At 38.9% G+C, this 18,850-nt stretch overlaps 1 protein-coding gene across 1 annotated transcript in view; it reads right to left on the reverse strand.

Annotated features, from left to right (window-relative positions):
* HAO2 (hydroxyacid oxidase 2) overlaps positions 1–12,190 on the reverse strand; it is a 47,181-nt gene extending 34,991 nt beyond the window's left edge. The window contains exon 1 of the mRNA XM_021396863.1: positions 11,950–12,190. Coding sequence (XP_021252538.1) covers positions 11,950–11,980 — 31 coding nt within the window. The 5' untranslated portion in view covers positions 11,981–12,190. The remainder of the gene's footprint in view (positions 1–11,949) is intronic.

Below are 18,850 nucleotides of genomic sequence, written 5' to 3' on the forward strand. Positions count from 1 at the left end.
TTGGATTGCTGTGAATGTGAATCAGAGAATATTTATGGTAGTTTTGAAATCTTCCAAGAAAACAAAATAGGAAAGCATAAAATTACTGTATGGAAGGGTTGAATTATTGCTTCAGATCAAATATGAATCGGAGTAATATCCCACACAGAAAAAATGTCAGGAAAGTTCTTGAACCAGGAACCTGGTTCGCAGCCAAAGGGTGAATCCGGTTCTCTCTGAATCAACTACCTGAGAAAATCTGTCTGCTCATAGCTTAGATGGGTATATAGCAACAATGTGGGCAAAAGAAATTTATCTCTGAGGCTAGTTACAAAGGTAAATATTGCCTTAGGGAAGTTGGTCTCTCTAAATTCCTTCTACTGTCTGTAAAAAAAGAATGGCTTTTCCAGAAGGCACCTCGGGGCACCGGAGCTTAGTCTCTTCTGCACTGATTCCTGGACATTCCTATACAAGAGTGTGCCTTTCATCTTTCTGATTTCTGCACAAGAATACGCAATGAAAGAATTAATGCTAACAGTTAAATTATTACCATGATTTGAGTGATGTTTCTGATTCCGGTGTCCGCATTCATGAGAGGATGGTAGAAATTGGAATAGATTTGGAAAAAAAGTTTAATGACTAATAACAAGGTCAGGAAAATCTGCAGTATAGAGAGGGAGGAAGAAAGACAAATGCAGTTGCTTATCCAGTAGACATTTGAGATATCATTTTAATATAGATATAATTTTTATATTAGATATCAAATATTTATATGAGGAAAAAGTATCAACAAAGAGAGAGCTTTTTAGTTTAGCAAGAAAAGACAGTGTGAGAATAAAAAAATTCAGCTGGAAGGAATTTCTGATTAAGCACTGAAATTACCTACTGAGAGACATGAAGGATTTTCTGTTACAAAAAACCTTTACGTCAAGACTGAAAAGATTTACAAAGGCTATGCTACAACTCAGCCACAGGCTACTAATGTCACTTAGAAAAAAACCTAAAACCTTTTGTTTTATGACTTTGATCTTGAATTTTCTAGAGGCCTACAGTTTTTTGCAGCTCTTCCAATAAACTCTTAGCTTGTTGGCAGTCTCCATGCTAAGGCAACATTATCAACATATTCTGCATCAACCAAGGATGATTCTGTAATTTTTACTCCAACTTTAGCATCTGTTATCAGATAGTAAACTGGAACACTGAAAAGACTGGCTAACAAAGGTTTCTCTGATATATCCCTGTTGAAAGCAAATCCACAAGACAGTCATTAAGTCTTTCATAATTGACGGCAATGTGGTAAAGTTTCTTAACTGTCTACTCTTAACTCCTAGGACAAGGGATTCATCTCTATGATTTATATTGTGATTTGCTACATTTATATGATCTGCAAGCCCTAATAGTTATAACAGAATACCAGCTATGAAACTTTCTCCTCACCTGGGTTTCTTGTAGAGATATTTTTCGTAGTTGCTTTTAATTAAAAATGGTGCACACCCTTTCATTAGATTTCCTGTATTGGAGGAATTTATTTACTTACTTTACTTAATAAAGTTCTCTAATATTTTTTTTTCTGCTTTGGGAGGGTATTCCTAAAGTACTCACTGTAATAAAATGTCAAAGTATTTTCAGCATTAAAGCATATCCTCTCAGTTCCCTTTCAGTTGGAGTTCACATTCTTTTGCCAGGAGCAGAGCTGAGGAGCATCCCATCACTGCATTGATCTGGGTTTTAATACTCTCCACAAGCAGCAGCAGTGGTGTTTCAGGGCCATCAACTGCCAGGCATTCCTCAGAGCTCATCACCACTCAAGTGTGCAGTTGACCTTTCCAGGGGGATTCTGGTTTGTGGAGTACAACCAGCCTGTGCAGCCTGTGTCACCCAGATTCATCCAAAGCAGACAACATTGTTCTGCCTTTCCCCCACTATTTGGAGATGCTCTGGAAATCTCTGTGGTATGTAGCTTCTCTGTTCTTCACTCATTTATTTTTTGGTGGATCCTGAAGTGCTCTTTTCAAAATGACAAATAATAAAACCACTTTGTAGGACTCAGCGAGGTCCTCAATTTACAGATATGCATCTTTCTAGTAGTCCCAGCTCCTCACTCAACTTTCCTTCTGTTTTCTGTGCTGATCCCTGTTATCCTAAATAGTGTATTTAAATTATATAGAAGGTGATGGAATGGGATGCTGCATGATTTGCAGCATGAAGAACATCACTTTTTAAAAAGGTGTGAGAAATGTAGAGATGAGACCTGATGGGATAGCATCATAATGTGGCAGTATAGTGAACATCATCTTTCAGTGCTGACCACACATACTGGAGATTCCTTTTGATTTAGACTGTGTTGTATCACCCCTGTTAACTTTCAGGGGTTGGCAGCAGAGGATGGCATTGAGGGTGGTTGTGCACAGTCATCTTCAGTTCCTGTTTTGTTTTCTGGTTTGACCATCACACATCTGTGGTGCATGACAGATGGGTTGGAATATTCCACTTCATCTGTCTGTATTTAAAATGGACGTTCTGAGGCAAAATGAGCCCTAGGTGGGAAGTTCATGAGAACTTATGAATGATTGTCAGGCATCAGCGCTGCATGCTGCTGAGCCCATGCTGCTCCTCAAGGTCAGAAACTGATGCAACCACCTGACAGAAGCAAGTTACATCAAGAATAAAAACAACAATCCCTCATATTGCAGAGATGTGTACCACATTGAACATAGCTGTTTATACCGTGTACTTCCTTTTATTTGTACTCCTTTTATTTGTATTCCTTTTATGTACTTATCCTTTTATTTGTTTTACACAGTTGGTACCCAAAATATTTCTCTCTGCACTGGTTCTGATCCTCACCATTTCCATATGCTCAAAGACTTGATTTAAGTCAAGTACTGGAAAATTCACCATGTCCCTAAATAAGTTGCTTCAGTTACTCCACAGGTATGTACATGTTTCATACCAGTTTTAATTTGACCAGACTGAGCTTTCAAGCACTGCACTTCTGTGTGTCTTTATTACTGAAATTAAAGAGCTGTAATCTGTCTGGTAACGCATAGCTTAAGGTATGCTCCATATTGATTTTTAAAAGCTAGATGGCTAGATGGTCTTATCCAAAAAACAAACAAACAAACAAAGCTGACATAGAAATTTCGACAGAAGATTCATTTTGTTAGAGGAAAGGCTCATAGTGTGATTGTCTTGGTGCAGCTGTCAGACACACCATGAACTGTACAGAGGTTTCTGTTCAAATGAAGAATAGCAGTCAATACGATTGCTGATTCTGAAGTTGTCTTGGCTAAAATACATGGGCCCAGCACCAAGGAATCTTAACCATTCTTGGATTTTGTTTGGTTGGTTTTGTAGCTAATATGTATGACATCTTGTTCACCATAATTTTACAGGAGTGTAATCAGCCTTTTCCAGCCATAAATAGACTCATCAAATCCCATTTGCCATAAACCAATGAAAAGAAAAAAAAGCACCAGAGTCCCAGAACGAGGATGCAACTTACACATCCAACAGGCAGAATTTGCATGTCTCTGCCCACCCACCACATATTCACAGATAAAACATTTTTCTCCTCTCAGGGAAACTCATCACATCTGCACTCAAGTACTCTGCCAGTCAGCCACCTGGACTGAAGGCAACTGTATTTGAATCATTCTGAATTGCATCTCAGTTATGAAAGCAAGTTCTGTCTGATGTTTAGGATACATTTTAGAAAGACACTTTAATCTTTTAGAATAGCATTGCATCTTGCTGGCAAGATTTCACCTGATGTACTGTCTACCACAGAACTGTAGAAATTTATATTTGGAAAAGAACCTTGAACATTCTCATAATATGCCATATGAAATTCCATGATGTGGTGTTTTTGCAGTGTGATGTGATCATTAAAATACTTAAATGGAGAAGAGACTTCTGGAAAAAAATGGATACAAGCAAAAAGGCAATCCAGTGACTGGAAACTGAAGGAAGAGAATTTTGGGGTATAAGTGAAGTATAAATTCTTGTCCATGAAATTAGCTATTTAAACTATTTACATAAGCTCTCCATCAGTTGAGATGTCCTAATAAAAAATGAATGTATTTCTAAAACGTAGTTTAGAGATAAAGCAGAAAATACTGTTCTGTTGATGGAACTACCAATTGCAATTGCTTGGCCTATCCTATGGAAAAGCCTAGGCTACATTATTGTAGTGGTTCCCCTGGGCTTTAAGATCTCTGGAAACATCATCAGTGCCTTACATTTACAGGAGTTTAGTCTTTGTTTTACCTCTTCTGTTTCTAATAGGCTGATTTTCAGCTTTCAGCCACATGTGGCTTCTTCATGTCTAGAAGTGTCTATGTTGAGCAGTCTCCTTCCTTCTGTGTACAGGGCACCTTCAATGGAAAATTTTGCTCTTTTGAAAAAATACTGATCCAGGCAAAGAACAAAATATGGTTCTATTTAGCCTTCTGTGATGATGACATTTTCCTCTGAGATAGCTTTCTCAGTAAGTCATGTTTCCACATCTTCCTTTGACGGAAGAGTGAAAGCAAACTTTCAGAGAACCTGCCTCTCACCATTGGCAGACCCCCCGCGTTGCAAAATTCACTGTGGCTACCCGGAGCTACAAAAAGAATGGTAGATGTGGGGTGCTGAGTGACCGAGGGCATGTGTGCTGAATGTTCAGAAAACATTGTCTTGTAATATTGAAGATGTGACAAAGGGGCAGGAATCTTTGTTTATGTCTGAGTAGTTTGGACATTAAACACTGAAAGGCACTGCTTGGGAGAAGCAGCCAGCAGTACCAGTGAAATCCAAGTGTGGGCACCACAAATGGCAATCAAAAAGGACTTCTCAGCAAGATCTATAATTTTCAGACTAATATGGACTCTTGAGCTTTGCTGGCAAACTCTAGAAGCCTACACCTACCATCTTCCCTACCTTGTCCTACTTTACATCTATTGCCAGTGTTTAAATCCATGTGAAACAAGTAATCCTTCATTTATATCTGACTGCATTTCATGTGGTTGGCATTACATCCCAGCTCCAAAGTGACAATGGACAGTTCTCTGTAACATAAAGAGCTTTCACAAAAATAAAACCATTCCTCTCTCTCCTCACCCATCACCTTCCTGATAGTTTCTCCACCTGAAGACTCAAATAGTAAACATGTGAGAGAAACAGCTTTTCTGACTGGGTGAGGAATGTGACATACAAGTTTTATTTCATTTTTGTCAACGTCTGCAATTTATCTAAATAGTTTGCAATTATCCCCTCAACTTAACACCTCTGGGGAGCTGGAGCTAAGGTTGCATATGTTGCCTGTAATTTAGGAACCTGATAAAAATATAGATAATATTGGTTAAACAAAATGAATCTGAATTGTAAGATATGGGAGGTAAGATTACAGATAAAAATATGCCGGAAAGGACAGAAATGTAGAACCGGCAGAGAAGGCAGTTCTCCAGAGTATGTCTTTTAATATGTATTGAATTTAACAGGTACTGTGATCTCCCGCAAAGATACACAATATTCAATCTTGTCATATCTTATATATCTGGGCAAATGAAGCATACCTTCATATTTTGCTGGCAGCTTACAACTCCCAGGTTTCAGTTTATGTTACAGAAAGTATGTAGCCAATTCCCAATGAAAATCTGATTTAAAAGACACCATTGAGGATTGTAAGGAGATTAAATTGTTTTAATACTTTCAATATATGGAAGGAGTAATTTAAGTGGGAAGTTAGGAATCTTTGTTTCTTAAATGAAACACAAAAGTCAAGATTTTACCATACGTACAAGAGTTGGAAGATCGTTTCAGGTTGTCCTCTGTGCATGCTGGGTGGGTGATTTAGGCATTCTTAAATCACATATGATGCACACTGACAGTTCATCTTGTCACTATACACCAGGACTACAAATGTCTCTTTTTTTCTTTATTAAAAATTGAAGAGGTGAGGTGAGATAAAAGCAAACTAAAAGTTGTTGAAATCTTGAACTTTCTGGGGTTTTAGATTTTTTAGTTACCTCACTAAATTTCCCGTTAAGCCAGCTTATTTTAAACTCTAATCTTTCACCATTATTTTTCACTTTTCAGACATGAATACTAATTTTCTTAGTTAAATTTTTTTTTTTTTTGCAATGCTGACTTTTCTGTGGACAAATTTTCATACTTTTCTAGACCAAATCCACCCTGTGCAAAACAAAACAAAAAAAAAAAAAAAAAAGAAAAAAAAAAAAAGCCAGCACAAAGTCTACTGCAAATACCATGGTGGAACATAAGATCTTTGTTGGCCACTTAGTTTATATTCTGTCCTCAGAGTCACGCTGTCCTCCTAGCAGCACTGCATCCAACTGCCTATCACTGCCATTATTAAAAAAAGAAAAATCATGTAATTTTGCTTTTAGCTTAACTTCCCTCAAAGGTTTAGACGTACATGGCAAACTATATCCACGTGACTCTGGAATTTTCAGTTTCTTTATGAGAAAGGAAGAAAAAAGGAGCGAGAAAAGTTGGAGGTTTTCCTCTCCACTCTACTGGCTCTCACAGTACAATGAATCATATTTTCTACTATTACTATTTTATGCTTTATTCTGTAGCGTACTATGTACATTCTCAAAGTATCATTTCTTCTACTTCTGGAGATGTTACAGTAGCTGATAGTAATTGACAATACAAAGAATAAAAAACACACTAATTACATTCTGGTTGCAGAGGGAGAGAGCACCTGTGACCTTATAACCACAACCATGGCTAGCAAAGCCTTCTGAGTCTTCAGATTGATGGTGTTATCATGGAGCAAAATCATATATACTTAGCTCCCAGACACCTGCCCTGCATTTCATTATGGCTTGGGTGAATTTCCTCTCACACACTGAGAACACAGCAAAGCTCTATTTGAGAATGGAAGCTACACAGGTTTTTAAATGCCATAGCTGGCAGGAATGGGATTCTTCAGGCTCATAAAAATCAGCAAGGAAACCTCGTTCAGCATCCAAAGATTTTTTTCATCTTAGATAATAAACTTTCACAAATCTAGTCATAGGCATCACTCATCAATTGTAAATTGATTGTAAAATAGAGCTCTGAAAGGTACTGGTGTAAAGAAATAAGGTATTTGCACCCCAAAAACATTGTGTAGGGTTAATTTAGATGATTCACAAATTCACACTGAGTTTGACAAGTTTACAGAGTTTTTGGGGAGGAGATAAAAAAATAATTTTAAAATCCTGGTCAGCATTTCAAATTTTCCCCAAAATATTTTTTTTTGAAATTTGCCTACAGATAGTGTTCTTCAGAACTAAAAAACAGTTTTCAAAATTAAAATCAATTTCTGCTTTGATATTAAAGTAAAAAGGCATCCTGAATCAATTTTTAATTTTGCCATCAGAAAAAAAAAATTGTTATCCGAAAAGATATTTATTGCAGTATTTTCAATTCAGTACTCAAGATGAAAAATCACCGGTTGATAAAGTGTTAGTATGTTTCAATATGCAATGATCAGTATTCAGTAACCACAAAGAAGGTCAGTATTGAATGTACATAGACTTGGCTGAAGTTGACCTGTTTCTTGGTGATGCCCTTTCTATACCCTGCAAGCTCCCATTTGCAATACATTTATTCTCAGCCACCATCATCTCACTCTATCCCTGTGGCTGTGCTTCACACTGATGGCTGAGAGTAGGAGAGCGATTCTTTTTCCACACCTCTTGTTTTTCTCAATAATGTATTTCTATTTGATGAAAGCTGGAGAAGTGAGCAAATGCAACTTATGTAGTGTTGAATAGGCTCTCCTCCCACAGAAGTGCACATTAATAATATGACAACTGGGGCACAAGGGCTAGCTGGGAGAGAGGTGTGTGAAGCAGTGACAAAACAGAAGCCATGGAGGTGGGACTGGGCAGTTTACATACAAAGGCAATCACATATGGGCTTGATGCACCTGGCCTCCACACAAGAAAGACAATGGCAGTTCATGGGATAGATGAACATCCAGAAGGAGCAAGGGATATGCCAGGTGCTTCATTCTGCTGACCTGAACTGGAAGCAAAGCTCCAGAGAGCCACTGGCAGCCCTTGTGCCTTCATTCATATACTGGCTCCAGCATACAGGAGCTGAATGGAGAGCAGCATCTCATCCACGTAAAGAGTTACGCTCTTTCCCTGGCCTCCAACCCTCTGTTTCTTCAACTGATAGGTAATGGATATATACATGAGAGGTTGTCCTTCAGTACACATCACAGTGCCAATTGGCAGCCCATCATCAGGCAGGGAATGGAGAAGACCAATCAAAAGGTATTGCCCTTTTCACTGATTTTACTCTGTAGGCCTCTAGAAGAACCTGAAAACCCAGAGCCTTTGGAGAAAACCCATCGTCTTGGCAGATTTAGAATTTTCCAATTCATATTGCTTTTGAGTCATGACAAGCCAAAAAAATAAAGTAAAAAAAAGAAATCAGTTTAAAAGAATGCTTCAGTTTCTATATTAATCCAAAAACGCCTCATTCAATTTGCCTCAGATTTTCCAGAAAACTTCTACTTTGACATGAGATCATATATATGAAATGTAACACAAACTGGTTCATAGTTTTGGCAAATCTGGGAGAAAAGATAAATTGGATTGTATTTTAAAAAGGAGAAATAGGGTCTCATCTTTGAAATGGGTATCACCTATTTAGGCAAGTCCTGCCACTCATAACACTTTTATGATGAGAAAAGTTAAAATGAGTATCAAGTATGTTACTGGGAACTACTTTGCACTGGTAAAGAGAAAATAAAACGTGGAGGAGAAGGAGGCAACAAAAAGAAAACAGGGATGTACGGGGAGACCACAGAGATTAAAGAGGAAGGGAACACAAAAGCTTCTGGGCAAGCTGCGTGCAAGAAGGAGCTGACCAGGAGCTCATGGGTCTGTATGGTGCAGTAGGATATCAAGGAGCATAGGGGACCAAAAAATATTGAAGAGAATGAAGGAAAAGTCTAGGGAAGTGAAGATCCCCCTGACAAAAAAGAAAGAAAGTAAAGGTCATCTGAGAGAGGATGGAATAATCTGAGTTGTCCCAGATCAGGGAGAAGAAAAAGCCAGTTTATGCCATTGCTAGCATTATTTGTGTGTATGGGTATGTAGACGTATGTATGTAGATGTAAAATTAGATGAGCTAATCAGTTGAGTGGGCTTGGACAGCCATCTTCCCAACGTTTGTCATGAAAGACAGCTCCAGCACAGCACTACACAATTCCTTTGTACCATAGGGAAATGACCATTGCTGTCCCAGATTGCACCCATGCAGACACTGCTGAAGAGTAAAGAGGGCACAAAAAATGTAATGTTCTCAAGGTACCTCAGAAGCAACTTGTACTGCTTGTAACATGCATTATACCTGAACTGTACAGTCAGGGAAGATCATCCCCTTTTGCTTTCAGCATTCTGAAGGTTACCACTTTAAGGAAATGAAATACTTCAAAATAAAATACATTATGGTAAATTAAGGGATGTAGTAATATTCTGCAGCAAAATAATTCTGAGCTAGAAATCCCACAGCTCCCTCCTTAAACTCCTTTGAATATCTCAGGATTATGGCTTTTATTACATTTTGTCATGATTTCATTTTTCCTTTGCAAGAAAGAAAATCTCTGTTACTCTTGGAAAGACAAAGGAGGGAACTTGAGGTGTCACACAGCTCACTGCCAGAAGCACATATGAACACAGCCTATTTGGCAGGCAGAAAAATGACTGGCCCTGCCTGTCAGCTGCATGTGTTTCCTGGTCTTTATTCTCCCTTAGCGTTACCACATGTCACAATGTAAGTTACAAAGCATTAACAGCAATTGCAGGCTTTCCACCCAAAACCATACAAAACAACTCTGCAATTAAGTATTTGTAACCAATTATGAAACTTATGAAGATTGCTCATTGCTCCTTCTATTCATGAAATTTTTTGACTTTTGCAGTTTTCTCGGGGGGAGGTAATTGCTTGGTCTTTTCAAGGGAGAGGCAGGACTGTGGGCATTTAGGTGATGTCATGTGCTAGACAGCAACCATATGGAGAACAAGAAATGGAAGTTTTCTACCCAGTTTCTGGCAAACCTGCAGCAGATCCCACATGACTGGGACCAGAAAGAAGTGCTCCACAGAAACGCAACAGCAGCAGTCCTCATCCTTTAAGACATGTAGATGGACCAATGGAACAAATTCAGTAACTCATCTGTGGGCAGACTTTTCATCCTAGCACACAGAAGGAAATCTCTTTTAGCCCTCTAAGGGCTGGTGTCCAGAGGACTGTATGGTCTGAAAGGCAACAGAACACAGGATCGTAATGAACCTCCAGAGTCACCAAAGCAGGTAATCACACCATGCAATCTTTTTAATATAATTCCCAGCCCCATCTTAAAGTTTGCTCAGCTTCCAGTTTCCATTTTTCCTGCTGATGCTTTTCCTCACTCTTTCAGTTCACAGCACACACTTGCTCAGAGCCATCTCTTCTTATGCTAGGGTGGTCACTCAGCTTACATTGCTCTTCTCTGCCCTAGCCACTTGGCCTTGAAGTATGTATAGAGGACATTAGTGCCTTCTTCCTGGTCTTCGCTTGACTGAGTTAAAAAAAAAGACAAATCAGCTTCGTCTCTAGACATAAAACAGGCTTTCTATTCACAACTATTCCAGCAGGCATGCACTGCAATTGTACTTCCAGTTTATCTTTTGCCAGGCATGAACTGTGTTCTCACTGAGATCTCATGCAACGATATTAAACATCAGACTCTGTTAGAAATATTTCAGTACGCTGTATGATCATATTTGTTTTCTCCATGGTCATATCACACTGGCTGCTCATGCCCAACCTGCAACCAAGGAGAAGTCTCCAGTTCTTATCTTGTTCTCAACAACCTTACCCTTCCATGTCTATGGAACAATATTTGAGACCATCACTTTTTCTTGTGTGAGTTATGAACCTTCCTGCAGTTATAATGTCCCGAGGACTGTGCCATCAATGCTTTCTCATTTCTGTGTCAAAACAATTAGATGAGATCCATCCAAACCTGACACGCACCTCCCATACTGAGTACATCATGGAAAGATGTCCAGCCAGAGAACCTGGCTCCCAAGGGAAATCAGGAATGCAAACTACAGAGACTTTAATGCAATCCATTATTTTAATAATGGAATATGGTTTTAAAAAAAATCAAAAGATAATGTAAATCATGGATGTTGAAATGTTATGTTTCAAGTGAACATCTCAAAAAACCTACCTTTCTGAGTAAAGCTTATTTCTTAAAATAGTGTTACCTAGATATTTATTTCCATTCATCACTAAAATTCAAAATGATCAGCCATACAAGACTCAGAGAATCACATGTAAGAGAAATGTTAATATATTTATACATTGAATATCACAGGTGATAGTTTGCATAGTCATCAATTAATGAGCAAAAAAAACCAACAAAGTGCAGGCTAGATTGCAAGCTTGCTACTTGAACAAAACTCTCCTTATCAATGATCTGGATTTTGTAACCAGGAACAATATCTTTTGGTACTAAATCCAACTTACAGTGGATATTTGAAGTCTGAGGCATACCCTGGGACAAAGGAATAACCTGTAGACACAGAAACATTCTCCAGACAACGGGCTCTATTTTAATGTAAAAATCAATCTTTTGCGATCTAAGACTTTATCCCATCAGAGTACCATAAAGCCATTCCATTTCAATATGACACCATTTCATTGTGGAAATAGAAAATATTCTGCTCCTGTCAAGAATCTCCTTATGTACTCTGAGCCATATTACTGCCACCACTTTCAGCCAGCAAAGACAACTGCCAAAGGCACACCCCAATATTGTAAACAAGCAAGGTAGAAAGATCTGAACATCTACCTGTGATGGCACACCTACCTGTATGTTCTTGCTTGGGATTATAACCTCATTCTCTGTCAAAGTAGTTTAACTTTAAACTTGTTGGAAGAAATTAAGAAAAGAGAAAATATCTGTACCTGTAGCTTTGCGGAGGTTCAGGTCAAGCATCTGAAGACAGCAGTCTTCTATGCTCTCTGTGAGTAATTGTACATAGAGCAGAATCCATGCTATCAGTTTTCTTCCCTAGGTTTGAGTACCAACTCTGTGATTTGAAGAACCAGTTCTGGCCCACACATGTAATGCTATCCAAATCCTTTCTCCTCCTCCTCCTCCTCACCCCTCTCTCATGCTCAAGTATGCAAAGCTCATGGAGTTAAGCAGTTTATCCTCACATCTGCCTGTTTTTTCAGCATAGTATTCTCCACTATTGTTAATCTGATTACCTCACACTGGGTGGGAATGAGCTGTGATTTCATCTTGAATTCAAAACAAAAACGATTACATGAAAACACAGACACATGGGAGAAAAAAAATCATAAATATGTTTTGTCCATTTAAAAATGTCAGGGCTTTTAATTGAACCTTTTAAAACTGTCTTTGTGGAATAATCATGCACTGCAAAACACATCAGGTCAGCTTCTGCAAAATAAAAGCTAGACTATTTTCAAACAAACAGATTGACTTCTTTTATTTTAATTTCCCATGTTTTGCTTTGTCTTTGCTAGACTATGTCAAAGTGAAAATGCTGTATAACTTACAGTCATGATCTATGACGCAGAACAATATTTATAACATGCCTTTAAAGTTATGTAATGTTGAGAACAGAAATGCAATTAAACTAGAGAGGAGAGGAGAGGAAGTTGTGCGCTCTGCAGAGCATGCTGTCTCATCCCTTAAACAAAGCAGCATGATGGAAACCAATAAATGTTTCTGCGGAGGTAAATGGTTTCTTGTATGATGTATTGATATGGAAGGGGTTGATCTCAGAGATGCATTTTTTCAAAATCAATTTTTCAAATTCATTTGGGGAAAACAATGACATTTTCATTTTCTTTGTAAGAAAAGTATGTGCTATCCTCCCCATATGTTTGCAGAAGAGTGCAAGCAAAAGAAGCCATTTGGAAGTTATTTTCTAGTTCATACTAAATTAGAATCATAGAATCATAGAATTAGATAGGTTGGAAAAGACCTACAAGATCATCAAGTCCAACCATCCACCTACCACCAATAACCCCACTAAACCATGTCTCTCAACATTATATCTAAATGTTTCTTGAACACAAAGAAGAAATTACTTAATATGTTTCAAAAAAAAATAAATTAATGTTTATATGCATGGATATATTTCATAGAGACAGAGTGGTCAGGTGCTGGAATGGGCTGCCCAGGGAGGTGGTAGAGTCACCGACCCTGGAGGTGTTCGAGGAACGTTTAGACATTGTGTTGAGGGACGTGGTTTAGTGAGAACTATTGGCAGTAAGTGGACAGTTGGAGTGGATGATCTTGGATGTCTTTTCCAACTTTGGTGATTCTATGATTCTATGATTCTCAGAAATGGGATCCAAAGATGACAGTGGGATCAGAGTCATTCTCGGGATGTGTGCTGCACCAGATAGAGAGGTCTATGTTTTCCACTGACCAATAGTGGTAATTAATTTCATGATTTCACTTTCACTATATATATAAATATATATATATATACACAAAGCACAGCAACCTAAACATCTATCTCTCACTAGATCCCATCTGTCATGTTCTACTCCATGCAGTTGTTTGTGACCAATAAGTATGAGAAACGTACCAAATCTTCTGTGAAAAATGCCCATAGAATATCAGGTATCAGAATAATTTTCCATTTTGTGTACATACTGAATATAACTTCAATGGCATGTCACAGAAGTTCCATGCCATAAAAGTGACCACAGTTTAACTTTGCCTTCTAGAGTTCCAAAATAAGGGAAGACATATCAGAACAGTCAACAAAGGTAGCCACACAACCAGGACTGCACAGCACAGTGCAGCACATGTAGCAGCCTGGTTTGAAGACCAGCCAAGCTCTCTCCTGCATGAAGAAACCAGGGCACTAGCAATGTTAATGATTTGTGAGGTTGGTAAGGGATTTGAGAGAGGATGAGTGTGTCAGAGTGCACAGACTCTCCAACAACAAAACATTGCTACCATGATAATGCACCAATCACTCTTAATAAGACTGTGGTAGCTACACCAGATTGCACAATGTTTTTATACTCTAAAATATATTTTACAGAGATTCCAAAAGACATGTCCAGATTAAACTCAAAGAGCTTACAGAAAGTACAACAGAATTTAAATATATATATATATATCCTTTAAATATAACTATTTTTATAGAAACTTGATTTTTTTTTACTAGATAGATGACTGTGTTTTCTCTTCAGAGATCATGTGAAGACCAAAACCCTTTCTAGGGGAAAATCAGCATTTTCTATTGTGAAATGTTAGCTTGTGTCTTTGAAGAGCTGTTATTTTTGTAACTCATGCTACTATGCCTCTCCAATATAGTGCTGTAGATAGCTTCTTAATGCCCTGTCGCAATAGTGGATCTGAAGAGACTTATGGTGAGAAAGATGCCATGTGAGACAGTGAGATACTAGTCTGACAACAAGGGATAAAAAAGGCACCAAGTAAACAGAGCAAATTGGTACCTTTACACTGAACATCATTTTTCTAGGGCATGCTGATTTTTTACTGACGAACACTGGGAAATTTTTACTGAATTCCCGAGAAAATGCCAAAATCAAATAAGATGCAACACTTTCCATCTAGTTCTAGCACGTAAATAAAAACACAGAGTGAAAAGACATCCAAATACTGTAATTTGGAAGTGCTTTGTGCTCATTATTCTTTCATTTACTTGATTTTCTTTAGGGCACTTGATTTGTTTTGGGAATACAAGTTTTGTCTTTCCATGTATTAGAAGAGGGGAGTGAATATGAAGGGAAATACAAATCAAAGCCAGAGGACAGGAAAGGAGAGACAGCACAGAACTAGAGTAGAGGAAGGGAATGGATTAAGGATTTTCCTCAGGGACTGGTACTGGGACCGGTATTATTTAACATCTTTGTAGGCGACATGGACAGTAGAATTGAGTGCACCCTCAGAAGTTTGCAAATTGACACCAAGCTGAGTGGTGCAGCAGATGCGCTAGAAGGAAGGGATGCCATCCAGAGTGACCTGGACAGGCTTGAGAGATGGGCCCACACTAACCTCATGAAATTCAACAAGGCCAAGTGCAAGGTTCTGCACCTGGGTTGGGGCAATCCCAAGCACAGATACAGGCTGGACAGAGAATGGCTTGAGAGCAGCCCTGAGGATTTGGGTTGTCAGTTGATGAAAGACTCAACATGAGCTGGCAACCTGCGCTTGCAGCCCAGAAGGTCAACCATATCCTAGCATCAATAGAAGTGTGACCAGCAGGTCAAGGGAGGTGATTCCATCCCTCTACTCTGCTCTCATGAGACACCACCTGGAGTACTGCGTCCAGTTCTGGGGCCCCCAGCACAAGAAGGACACTGAGCTGTTGGAGAGGGTTCAGAGGATGGCCACAAAGATGATCAGAGGACTGAAGTACCTCCCTTACGAGGACAGGTTGTGAGAGATGGGGGTCTTCAGCCTAGAGAAGAGAAGGTTCCAGGGGGACTTTATAGCGGCCTTCCAGTACCTGAAGGGGCCTACAGGAAAATTGGGGAGGGATTTTATTGAAGGGCAGGTAGTGACAGGACAAAGGGAAATGGATTTCAACTGGAAGAGGGTAGATTTAGACTAGATGTTAGGAAGAAATTCTTTACTGTGAGACACTGGAACAGGTTGCCCAGCGAGATTGTGGATGCCCCCTGCCCAGAAGCGTTCAAGGTCAGACTGGATGAGGTTTTGAGCAACCTGGTCTAGTGGGACATGCCTCTGCCTATAGCAGGGGTGTTGAAACTAGGTGATCTTAAAGGTCCCTTCCAACCCAAACCGTTCTATGATTCTGTGATATGACTCTATGAAGGAACATGAAGGAAAAGTTGAGAAGCCTATTCAGATAAGTTATTAACCTCAAAATAATATCCAGCTATAGAGGATCACAGCCAGAAGACATTACCAAAAGTGTCAGAGAAAGCAGTGGGGATCACAGCTGAACTTGGCCAAATTCCTTTCTCTGTAAACTCCAGCTTTGGCTGCATGAATCTTTTATCTTCCAAGGCACAACAGCAGCTGGTGAAGATGTTACACGAGGCTTGGGTCAGTCTCACAAAGCAAAATAGAACAGAAGTGTTCTGGTAAGTCTCTGTGTATATAATGTACAAATGCACTTTCCAGAGAAAAGACTTCATGGACCATCCTCTTCTGTGTTAAATAAAGATCCTGAACGAACCTGGACAGATTTGGAAGACTGAAGAGAGATAATTAAGATCTTGTGTACTGAGGACCGTTTAACAAGATGGAGATTGTTGTTTATCACAAACTCAGTAGTGAGAGATCAGTTTCTCACAGATTTTAAAATTTGGATCTTCTTTGCATCGAGACTCTCAAATCTGACCATCATATCTCCTCAAACTTGACCACATGCCATTCATTCGAAGTAATTCAACATTTTACAGACCTGAGCTTATTCCACCATGCCACAGAGGTTTTAAGTAACCATGCAGCAGCAGATACATCCAGTGACTTGGAGTGTAAAGTTCAGGGTATTGCTATCTTAGCCTTGTCTCATTGCATCTGCACTGGGAAAGAAGAGGGTAGGCATGACATTGTTAAACATTCTATTTAAAATTCCTAGAACTGAGAAAAGGGAAAGGCAAAAAGAAAAAAAAAGAAAGAAAGAAAGAGAGAAAAAGAGAGAAAAAGAGAGAGAAAGAGAAAAAAGAGAGAGAGAAAAAAGAGAGAAAGAGAAAAAGGAAAAGAAAAAGAAGGAGAAGGAGAAAGAAAAGGAGAAGGAGAAGGAGAAGGAGAAGGAGAAAAAAGAGTGAGAAAAAAGAGAGAAAGAGAAAAAGGAAAAGAAAAAGGAGAAGGAGAAAGAAAAGGAGAAGGAGAAAGAAAAGGAGAAGGAGAAGGAAAGGGAAAAGGAAAAGGAAAAGGAAAAGGAAAAGGAAAAGGAAAAGGAAAAGGAAAAGGAAAAGGAAAAGGAAAAGGAAAAGGAAAAGGAAAAGGAAAAAACACCACCACAACAAACACATTCTGAATGAGAGAAAAAAAGTCAACAAATTCTGTCCTCAAAATGCTTAAGCTCAGAAATGGCAATCTAAAATTTTGGCTCTAGGTTTTGAGAAGAATATGTGAACAATTTAGAGAAAAGAAGATTATTTCTGATGAATCTTCCATTTTCAGTAAAAACTTTTTTTTTTTACAAAGTAAAGTTCAGATGGAAAATTTTTAGCTGTCTGTACTTGCAAATCAGACACATATCACAATGCAAGCTCTTCTTTGACTTCATGGTTAAGAAAGGAAGCCAATTTCTTATGTGAGACTTTTGCTGTCCTGTTATTTAGTTCTCACTGGGTTTCACAGATTTCTTCAGACCAACCAGTTGTGATGTGATAATCTTGGACTTGAGTCATGGCACACATAGAAACACTATGAGGCTATTTTTGTGCAAGTACTCTGAGTAGTGTTATAAAACAGATGGAGACCATACAGGTCAACTGGTGAGATACATTCTGCCATCCTGCCAAATTTACATTTGTTGAATGTGTAATAGGGACAGGCCAAACAGACTGAGGACTATTTGTGCCAGATCTAGATGCAAAGGAAATCACAGGCTCTGCCCCACAGAACTTACGCTACAAACATCACTGACATCACTGGAATGACTGCCATCATTCAGATTAACAATATTGTCTTCATCTGCAGAAGGGATATTCTTCCTAAAAATAATCTAGTCTACCTGATTTCAAAAAGCTACTTAAACTTTAGAATTATGGTAGTCACCAGGGCAGTCCCTTTCATCTTAGCAAATTTCTCTGACATTCCATGCCACGCATTTAAGGATGCTGCAGACTGGAGCCTAGACCATCCTGCTGCTATGTAACTCTTTGTTCTCCACTCAAGAACAGTGTGCCTGCACAGCGAAATCACTTCTCTGTAACCGGACTGTCTTCAATTAACATATATAGAATAAAATGCTTATGTTAAATAAAAGATAGCAGTAGGTATTTCACAATCTGCGAAGGGACTGGCAATAGGAATGGTTCCACACTTGGGTAACCTAAGTGCCACTGCCTGATCTGCAAAACGGAAATCAATCTGCATCCATGGAAGATTGTAAATATGTTGAAAATATAACTGCACTACAAAGATCATACAAAACTCCTCCTGACTCTTTAATCAGGGGACAGGGGCACAAGAATAGGATCTTATTCTTCTCCTGTGGCAGCTCTTCCTAGCACTGCATTTAGCATTTTCTTTCAGGTCATTTTGAAACTGTGAGCTCACGTAGAGCTGGTTCCCAGATGACCTCCCTCTACCAGCTGTGCAGGCTGGAGTTCTCCATCTACAGGGCAGGCGAATCACCAGCAGATGTAGCATGAGTTTCTCCATGGATTCACAGTACACACCACAAAAAAGATTTGTGTTCACACAACACACAGTTACACTCTGGAAACTCATTGCACCAGGAAACTGCCACAGCTCAAAACATAATAGCAAAAGAAAATGACTGAATATTTACATGGCTCTCAAGAATGTTCACAGCTGTCACAGGCAACAATAGCAAACATTTTGTATTTAAGGGCTTAAGCCACTTTCTAGCTCCAGGGGATCCAAATAGGACAGAACAAGGTCAAATCAGTCTCTTTTATCACCCATTGTGCTACAGGATCCTCAAGTCTTTCTCTGAAGACTGTTCAAGATCAGGTGGGACACTGGATTGATTGGATGGACAACAGTCTGACAAGGCCATCGGCTTCCATTTACCTAAATCACAGATGAACTAAAAGCGGAAATTAGTTACTCAACATTTTTCCATCTTCATCAGCACCTGCTGAGGTTTGGTAACAGTTATCACTTCCTTTTGTGCCT

This window comes from Numida meleagris, chromosome 1, assembly GCF_002078875.1.
Source record: "Numida meleagris isolate 19003 breed g44 Domestic line chromosome 1, NumMel1.0, whole genome shotgun sequence".
NCBI lineage: Eukaryota > Metazoa > Chordata > Aves > Galliformes > Numididae > Numida > Numida meleagris.